At 35.2% G+C, this 10,836-nt stretch overlaps 1 protein-coding gene across 1 annotated transcript in view; it reads right to left on the reverse strand.

Moving 5' to 3' along the window:
* Positions 1-10,836, reverse strand: part of LOC108517204 (receptor-type tyrosine-protein phosphatase delta-like) — a 497,564-nt gene that overhangs the window by 339,723 nt on the left and 147,005 nt on the right. The window contains 2 exon segments of the mRNA XM_017854985.1: positions 5,049-5,190; positions 8,412-8,557. Coding sequence (XP_017710474.1) covers positions 5,049-5,190; positions 8,412-8,557 — 288 coding nt within the window.

The following is a 10,836-nucleotide window of genomic DNA, read 5'->3' on the forward strand; positions in this document are numbered from 1 at the left end:
TTTTTTTTTTTTTTTTTTTTTTTTTTTTTTTTTACCAACTGCTATAATGGCTTAGGTTTTCTGAAACAGACATATTATGCAAACATTTCTATTTCCCATTGCAGCGCCTTCTCTGTATCATCCAACTGCTCACTGTGTGTTTTACTATCTCAGTAACAGTCACCTTCAGGGAGCAAATTTCTTCCATCTTGCAAGAACTGACTTGCTGAAATAGGCATGTCAGTGAATCATGGAAAACTGGAGAGGGGTGATCTGAGTGATCTGATCGCTAATCTGAGGCCTTCCCAATGCATATGAGGCAAAAAAAGAAAGAAAGAAAAACAGAACAGGAAAGTTAACAGATTTGCTTAAGATGCCACAGCTATTTTGTGACAGAGCTAAAGCTGGAATTCAATTTCCCAAGTCCTAGACTTGGGTACTTCACATGTTATCTTTTGTCCTAATGGCGATAATTCACAAATGATATATTGATATGTAAGAGTAGATACTCACACGTAAGTATCACTTGATGAAATATATTTGCTAAACAAGGTAACTAAAATGCCTCATATCTGGTAAACTAGCATTTTTAGACAATAATTGTACTGTAGATATGTTCTATGAACAAAGCTAGTTCCCTATAAATAGATAAGAGCAGCAGTGTTATATACCATACCTTGTTCTGTTGTGCTAGTGGTGGTGGTGGTTTGGGGCAGTGCTATTTGAGAATGGTCCAACCTAAAAATAATCTACTAAGATTTTTTAAATGACCCATTACATGCTGTGTGAGATAAGAGCAAAATGTGTATTTTCTGATCACTTTCCTTAAAAAAAAAAAAAAAAAAAAAAACAAAACTCTAAGTTCAAGAAACATGATGACATTTAGTCAGATGCTTAGATTCAAAGTTGATTAAATGATTCTAGAACTTTGTCTTACAGAAGAGAGGTTATGTAAGCAAGAATAAATAATTATTGACGTCTTTCCTCTTGCCCAAAAGAAACAGGTACCCCTGGAATCTTACTAGAAAGAAAAGTCTATGGATGGTGATATCTCATTTTCCCTGCCTAGTGATTGATAACATCTACCAGAGAGAATATTTTCATCCTCAGTTATCACTGCATAAATTTGTATTACATGGTTTCCTGCTGATATCTTTAGTCAGGAAGAAATTGTGACCAGCAAACTAAAGAAACAGAACCAATTCCATTTGGATGATAATCCCTGTTCTTACAAACAATCTCTGTGGTCGTATGCTTGCTCTTCACTGAAAGCCTGTTGTTAATTCACTGTCCTTAGCAGAATTCCACAATTAGTTAAGGCACAGCCCTTAATAGCCTCAATACATCCTAAGGCCTTCACTTAAAGTTCTGCTTAGGATGGGAAAACACAAGTATAACCGATATACTCAGCCTCCTAAAGTGTTATATCATTAGGGAGTCAGTATTTTCTTGTGTTTCCATAGCCAAGACAACTTAAAAACCAAAATGACTTGGAAGACATAAGCCCCACATTCACCTCCCCCTTCTCCTATTTCTTCTTCCATGAACCACACTCTATGGTATAGTTAATTGCCCAAATATCTTATTTCGGGGCACATTCAGCCTGAGCTTGTGGTTATCCTTCCTTATGGAAACACAGTTTTTAAGAGTAAGGGTAATTTGAAACAAGCTACAAAGGGAAACTTGTTCCTGAAATGCTCCCTTCAAGGCACCTGGGTGGTCAGGGTATTAGTTCGATGTCTTCTTGATTAACCATACGGGTTAGATGTTTGAATCTCCAATTAATTAGTTTCTCAAGTAGCTTGTGTGACATAAATGAGTGATCTTCATCCAGTTCACTTAGACAAAACCCATCATGAGAATTGGCACATTTTTGGCATTTGTCAGCAAAGCAGGGAAAAAGTAAATGATCCATGTGGACGAAACGGGAATAATGAGGGCCACTGGATGAAAAGTGTAAAGTGGTCTCCATTTACTGCAGAACAGAGTGCCTGAGTGTTCGCCAACATGATTTGCAAGAGAAATTGAACCTAAAATGTCACAAAGCTCCTCAACTGCGGTATAAACCTCTTCACACACATTTATTTAGGTGTTCATGATGTTCAAAGTCTATGAAAGTCAGATTACACTGGAATATTATTAAAGACTACTATTAATAGAAATAACAATATTTAGAAATTTTAAGCAAACAGTGACTCTAAGAAACAAAAATAATTTCCATCCATATTTATTTTATCCTAAAAGGATATATAAAAGTATTCTATTTTAAGATTATGTTTAGACTACTTTTCTGTCAACCAAAATACTTCTGAGTTTTTCTCATGAAAGTTCTAAAACTGCTAAATGTAGTCTTTTAAAAAATAGAAAGGGTTAACTACTCAAATCATAAATTTTAATACAAATGTACTTACACATGACAGATGTTCACACAGAAAGTTGAGACCATTTTAAACATTTTTGATGCATTTGTTTTATATGGGGACTAGCTGTATAAAAGCAGAGGAGATGATGAAACTCCAGCCAGCTGATAGGCAGGAAAACATTAATCCATGTGAATTTCTAAGTAAAGTGATATTTTCCTACAACTTTTTGTTAATGTCTTCATCGGATGCATAAAGATAAGTCAAGCACATGACTGCCACTAATTCCTTTTAAGGAGTTCAAGGGATTTAGAAAGTGAAAAAACTCAAAAATACTTCTGAAAAGTTTTATCTTATTGTACCTTTTTAATATACCTTCTATACGATGGCAATGATTCTAAACCAGGTAAATAAATGGAGATTAAGATTTTTAAAGCAGATGAACAAATGAGCTAAATTTTGCTTCAAATACGAACACCTGAAAAATGACCACAATTTTCAGACAAGCTGATGTGAACTATATATGTATATTCAGCAATATGTATATGTTCTATAGTGCATATTATAGCACATATAAACATAGTCTCTAAGATTCGTGCCAGTTCTAAAGTCTAATTTCTAACTCCTATTCTTTTTCTCCCTAATGTCTTATTCTCGCCTATTAGACCATTCATTCCCTTGCCTTTTCAAATATTGTAAACATGTTATTTTTAAAACCCATTCATACATTTCAATTACCTGTAGGTCACAGACTGTGATTTCCATCCTCGATGTTTGGGCTTACTGTTGCTCGCTGGTGGTAGCTGACTCGACTGCTTTAGAACTGGTGCTTATTAGCCCATTTGGGTATGAACGACCTTCTCTAGGGTTGTGTATCCGGATTATCGGAATGTCTCTGTGGGGTGAGTGCTATGATGGGTGTCTGTTGCACACTCTATGGGATTCACTGTTTCTGACCAGCTTTTATGTTAAACTATTTGGTCCTGAGAATTGAACAGTAGGAATAGTACTAGAAATCTCACTTGTATGCAGAAAGCTGACCTTAGTCTCTGTTACTCCCAACTTATTTTATATAAGTATGTATCTTGCTGGAGTGTTAAAACTCCAGCACTAAAGCATATGGTCCATTATGTTATTATCTTGGGTTATTATATTACAATTATCTTTTGTCTAGGAAATCCCTTCTTGTTTTTAGCAACTGGAAATTTCTGTTTCTTGTTTGTAAGCCTAATTATGCTTTTAATTTTATTTTCAGATACTTTCTCAACATTTCTAGATGGTGGTCAGGGAATGGGAAACTTCCTGCACCAACTTAGCTTGTCGTAACAGCCAGAAATGTAGCTCAAATCTGACTTGTCTGTATTAAAGCAGCATCTGTTACATGCATTTAAAAGATATATACATCCAATTGTCAATATTTTCCCTGCAACTTAATAAGGTGTTTATATTATTTCAAATATATTTTGTATATGTAAATAATCTCATTTTCTCAGCCTCTTGAATTGCTTCTTTGTGTGTGTGTGTGTGTGTGTGTGTGTGTGTGTGTGTGTTTAGTTTCAAAACCATCAGGTAAATTTGGCCTACATTACTAATTACTGCTGGCCTCCAAATAAATAAGTTCTTGACAATATCAATAGGGTTTACCTCCTTGGAAGAAACCAAGATGTTTATAAAATCAAACATTTTTATTTTATAAAAGATATAATGTAAATCCATCCCTCCATGGGAAAAAAAAATGAAACAGAAGAGAAATGTAGTTAATCTATGTAAGTTCCTCTATGATTCTGATCCTTCCCTTTCCAATTTCCTTTATCTGAGGAAGGTCTATTCTCCTAAATTTTAGAATAGAGCAAAATACAACAAAACAAAACAAAACAAATGAGTTGTGTGCAGGAAAGAAAGAGATAAAGGCACAGAATAGTTAATCTGGAAATGTCAATTGTGAGGTGCCTAATCGGGAATATTCGTATCTGTACACAGAAGCCTGAATTAGAGACATACAACACAGTCTTCATCACTAGCTTTATTTTCCAGCACTCCCATTGTAAAGGAAGTCTACAAACTGAACACACTGTACTGGAGATTTGGCAACTCACCCTGTGCTTTGTCACATTGTGTAAGCAACATTGTCGGAGACAAAGAAAGGGATTTGTCAGCCCAGTTATTTAGATCAATACATGTTGGTTTAAGAAAGATAACAGACAAATAGAAAACATATTTTTTTTTCACATAAGATAGGTGTATTTCTTATACTTGGTTCTGACCAATTGCTTAAGGAAAGTTCATCTTTAGGCTGAGGTTGTTTTTTTACTTTGCAAATATCAATGTCAGCTATGGTAGTTGTAAAAACGTAGCTGCTGAATGCGGTATGAAAAATCCATGCATGAGAAATGCCAACATACAAAAGAGTACCATATCCTGTTTCCTTTCTAGATGCTCTGCCAAAAATCAAAATGGTATCTGGCATTTGAAATCAATGCCTTTATCAGCTTTTTTACCCCTGATTCTCCCCCTGAACTCTAGTTCTGTTAAGACCCGTAACCAGAGAAGGTATTCACTGTCTAATTAAAGTTCAACTCTTATAAACATTTTATTTAACTGCATTTCCCATTTAAGCATCATCACAATGCTAGTCTTTTTAATGATGCTACAAAAGAGATACAGAATTGTAACAATGACACAAACAACAACCTTCACTAGAGCACTTACCCCGTAAAACTGTGAGTCTGGTGGATACACTTATTTCTCCCACATTATTTGAGGCCACACATTCATAAATGGCCTCATCCCTCGGAGTCCGTAAGGGTTGTATTCTGAGAACTGATCCAGACCCATCGTCAAACTCTATTACCTATTAGAGGAAACAATAGCTGTCACAGGTGTTGTTACAATTGTCTACCTCTCAGCTAAAGCTCTCAGTGCAGTGGTGGATCTGTCATTAGGCTCATAATAAACTAGACATCATTCTGAAACTGAATTTTGATACAGTGGTGAAAAAATATTTGGTTTAACTTAGTGGATCTTCTACTGAACAAGGAGAAAGATATGAAACTACATATACAAAATATGGAGATTTCTAGTCCCTACTAAAAACTACCAGGGTTTACGCATTAAAATATTTCAGTATGTCCATCTAGGGCAATTTTATTCTATTAATTTTGCAAGAGGCTTGCAGCTATGATCGATAAACTTCTTAAATTATTCTTTCTCTGACAGCACATATACAAATGTGGATTCATTTAATAATGAGACTGTAAGATGAAGAATTAACGCACACCACCACAGATAGCTCTGCTGGTTTAAACTGTCTCATCCTGAACAGCATAGATGGGCAAACCATAAAGAGAAACTGCATAAATCTAGTACTTAGGCAGCCAACGAGACAGCTTTCACAACCCAAAAGCCTGATGGCGTGCACTAATTTTGCCATAAATCATTCCAGTATTTGTTCTAGCTTAGCATTTTCTGCATTTTTAGAGCATTCTTGCTATAAAATGGAGGCTTGCTTCACCAGACAGAAAACTAATGTCCTAAACACTAAGCCTGAATTCACCATCATTAGGAACTCTTATGTGAAACAGTTTAGCGACACTGATAATCCCAGGTACTTGTTAGCTAATTCAAGTACCACTTAAAGAAAAAAAAAAAATGATGATACCAACAAATATGTATACAATACTATGGCATCCTCTGTCTTTTCTGTAACTATGCTGCATTCCTTCAGCTGTTCACTGAGAAGCTGTGCCTTTTTTTCTTGTATTTCACTGTGAATATTCCCATGTGCCTAAATTATGAATAAACTCAGATTGCCTTATAAATATATTTATGGGATGCTTAATTCCAGATTTTGTGTGTGCATGTGCATATTAACATACAGAGAGAGGACATCAACAGTTTCAAAATATGTCCACTTCAATCTTTGTGCATTCCATTTTTGTTCAAAATTCACATAAATATCCAAAATGGCCCATTTCTCAGTGCACTACAGTTTATTTTCAACTCTATAAAGCATACATTTCAAAATAAATCTACTATGCATCTTAGGAAAGAAAAGTTTCATAGTTTCATATTGGAAGCTTTGTTAAGCATTCCATAATTTTAGAAAAGTTATGATCGTTTTATGATTTAGTGTAGGAAAAGGTTAAAGCAACTACAAAACCAATTTAAATGTTGACTAATTTATTAATAAATGTCATTGTATGTTTACATTTGTGAACTATTTCCTAGATTTAGACCTATCTTCTTACAAACATCAATATACCACATATTACAGCCAGTGATGTAATTTCCAGTTTGAAAATATACACTATGACTGTATGCCTATTCATGGACCAGACACCATACTTAGACTGGGGATAGAAGAGGGCCAAAAACAGTCCACCATGTACTGCTCTCATGGGCCATATAGCCTAGTGGAAACCATTAATAGTAATATATATACAAATAAAATTATATTATATATAATATATATAACTATTAGTGTTAAATATAGTAAAGATTATTCAACCCATCAAAGGACTTGCGATCAGGGTTTGATCAAGTCCTGTATAGCTTATTTATTTATAATGATAATCATCTCCCGTCATATTATGTCTATGTGGGTTTGTCCAAGAGAACAGACAATACTTTGAAAATATTTAGTATTATAATTTAATTGTTGTTAATAGATTATTGTCAGGAGTCTTGTCATCTAGCAAACATGATGTCAAAACTTCTCTTTGACAAAAAATTAACTTCAATTTAAAATTGTTTAATGTCAGCAAAGTGAATACATACATCATTATTCTACATGACATAGGAAACATTTTCCAAATATTATTAAGATATTATTTTTGTATTAAATTATATTTCAATAATAATAAAGTATTTGATTTTCAGACATATTTTAAAACTTCTCACTGTAACTACAATCCAAATTTCCAATGGCAAAACATAATTAATTAGGTCTCTATCATTGGGAACCCCGATCAACCCTGTGAGTTCTAATAAAATAAGTAAATAAATTGTTCTGAATTTGTTGTTGCTATATTTCTTTTAACTAGAATTCCTTTTAATCTGCCAAACTATAAAATTAGGTCATGAAGGAGATTAGAAACTTAGATAAAAGGGAGGTGAGTTTCACAATTTCAGGCAGTTTGGGGGTACTGGTAGCCCCTAAAATTAAAGCTACCCTTCTCATCTTTTAAATTATGGGCATGCTATTGTGTGCCTCTCTGGGTAGCTTTCTGTATATCTTCTTGCCTATATTTCTCCTCCAGAACGAGCAAATTTCTAAACCATAAGCCTTCTCACAACACTCAAAAAAGAATCTCTGATTTATGTTTCACCATCTTCGGTGCACTGAGCTCTCTTGAATAAAGAAAATCAACTTCTTCAATAGGCTTCTCTGTAGTATCAACCTGTTTGGGTATGTTTCTTACAGAATAGTACTTTAAAACACTGGAACAAATTTCTCATTCTAGTTCACACTACTTGTAAAACACAGATGCGAGGGGCAGTGGACCACTTCATTTGCTGCTCAGCATCCATTCCCATTCTTCTTGGTAACGAGGATTTAAATTTCCTTTGGGAAAACACTGCTCTTTCATTCTAAGCCTGGAATTGGATAGGACAGTTCTCATTCCCAGGACAGAGGTAGATTCCGATTGGCTTAAATTAAGTAGGCTACACCGTCCGCCTATCCACACAAATTTTCTCTGGGATGAACAAGTAACGTAATAGAAGCCAATGGGATGAGAAGTTTCTGGAAGAGACAAGCTTTCATACATCCTACAAATGTGGTCCTGTGAGGATGCAGAGTTCTATCTTGCAACCTGGGGATGAAACTGACAGATTGATCCTAGGAATGCTATTGAGCCCTGGCACAAGTGGGAACAAAAAATCAGCCCTTGAACCCTCAAATGCCCTTTTTTAAAAAGCCATTTAGAGTTACATTTTCCATCACTTGCAATGTAAGGAATAGCATACATCAGTGACACCTTTTATCAGAGTAAAGCAAGCCAAGTAACATAGAAACCAAAGACAGAGCAGATACATTCTTCCCCCAGAGAAACAGAACAATGGACCTAATACCTCAAATCTCTGATTGCTGACTTTCTTTCCTTTTTTGTTCCAGACAATTTTAGGTCTTGGGTCTCCTGTAGCTTGGCAGATGAAAGAGGCAACTCCACCAGAGACCCCTGTCTGATCAACGGGTGTTCGTGTAAACCTTGGAGGTGCTGAAATAAAAAATAAACACCATAGTTAAATTGAAAACTGCAACACAGGCTATTATCCTACTACCGCTGCTCTCCCTACCATCCTCAACCACACCGCCATCAAGACATACATTTTTAAAATGTACTATAGGATTACAAAATTAGAAAAGCATCTTTTACTTTTGAGGGTAGTTTAAAGGGGAAGGAGGTAACTTTCTGGTCAAGTTATCTGTTAGTGCTTTTATTGCTGAAATCTGTATTAAGGTAGAGATCCAATAACATCCGGAAAGCAACATCACACATTAATTTTTATTACCAGTATAAAAAAAAATCCAATTTGTCCTCTGTAACAAAATGAGCTCATCAATCAAAGTGAGTAAAATTTTAGCGCTTGCTTTGATGCCACTATCAGGACACTGCCAGAAAGCAGCAATGCCACTGCTGAGCTATTAAAGTTAGTGACATTTAAGAGAAATGCTAGGAAATTTTAAAGAGACAAGAAATATAGCCTTGAATTAGAAGGTTTGGCAAGAAATAGAAATAGGGGAAAATGGTAAAGTGACTCTCTAACCCAGATATTGTAAGCTGTCTTACTTGAAACTTAACTCCACAATTTGCATAAAAGAAGATGACTCAAGAAGCCTCCAAAGTCACAGCAAACCAAAGGATATTTTTATAGAAAGATGTAGACTTAAAGATTACCGAGTAGAAGGATAGACACTGGAAGTTTGTTCAACATCCTCCAGCTCCTTTAAATGTTCCTAACATTCTTCCTCTTTCCTTAAAACACTTACTTATTTTTCATCTTGCATTGCAAGATCTAGATAGCTATCATGCAAGAATGATACAAAATGTAAATGAATATTTATGCACAAAGATACTCATCATATCATTTGTTTAGCAAAAGAGTATAAGTAGTTGAAACAAACAGTATGGGAATTCTGTCAGTGAAATAAACTATGGCATGAAGAAGAAACATCATATAAGTAGTAAGTATTATAAAGTCTGTATCATATCACATAAGAAATGTTGATGATGCAATAATCAGCCACAAAAGCATACTATAGAGTTATATGTGGGGATAGCAGATAATGAAAAATGCACACACACACAAAGAACAAAGTAAATGAAAACACTAATAATGGTGTTCAGGAGGAGGTATTTTAATTATTTTTTCAACTGCTTCCATCTTTTATACTTCCTTGAATTCTTACAATTATGTTCTGGTTGAAAATGTTTCAAAGCCCCAAAACATTCTGCTGTTTCTTTTTTTTTTTAATAAAAAAAAAAATCCCTGTTACAGATTTTCTCTTCTCTCCTACTGTGTTCTAGTTACATGTCATTGAAAAGTGGTTTTAAATAACCATAGCTAAAATTGATTTTGAAAACAATCCTCAGATTATAAAAAAGAAAAAAGTCATAACAAAGTTCGTTCTTCCTGGCTCATCACCAGTATTTTCTCTGTATTGATTTCACGTTTCCCAGATGGTGTTCCCATTGGCTTGATGGTGTGTTCTGACTCTGTTTGGTTTTCTTGGAATCAAGGAAGCTGGATTCCTATCTAAGCTCCACCATTATGTATATGGATAATCTTGGAGGAAAAAAAAATCACTCAACTTTACCATTTCTTGGTATGACATACGAAACACATTAATTTACAAAAATTGCAAAACTATGACATATGAAATAAATTAATTTGCAGAAACTGCTTCCAGTTTCAAGGTTTTCTAGTTTTATATATTATTTCCAAAGGAGGAAAGTTTAGGAGAGGCATATTTGCAATGCTGGTCCTGGAGAATGAATTTCTACCTCATCAGCAAATTCAACTTGTTGGTGATCCTGGAACTGGGAGCCTGCTTATGATAAAAAGTATTAGGAAAGCAAAACAGGCTCTAACAATCCTGCTAGATATCATAACGTGTAGCATCTCAGTGTAGCAACAGAGACTGGATGATTACTAGGAGCTGTGGGAAGTACTTAAAATTTTTTTTTTTTTTTTTCTTAAGATGGAGTCTTACTCTGTCGCCAGGCTGGAGTGCAGTGGCACAATCCTGGCTCACTGCAACCTCCACTTCCCGGGTTCAAGTGATTCTCCTGCCTCAGCCTCCCAAATAGCTGGGACTACAGGTGCACGCCACCATGCCCAGCTAATTTTTGTATTTTTAGTAGAGACAGGGTTTCACCACCTTGGCCAGAATGCTCTCAATCTCCTCACCTCGTGATCCACCCACCTTGGCCTCCCAAAGTGCTGGGACTATAGGCGTGAACCACCATGCCTGGCCTCAAAATAGTTTTCTTTC

This window comes from Rhinopithecus bieti, unplaced genomic scaffold (assembly GCF_001698545.2).
Source record: "Rhinopithecus bieti isolate Rb0 unplaced genomic scaffold, ASM169854v2 scaffold_38735, whole genome shotgun sequence".
Lineage (NCBI taxonomy): Eukaryota > Metazoa > Chordata > Mammalia > Primates > Cercopithecidae > Rhinopithecus > Rhinopithecus bieti.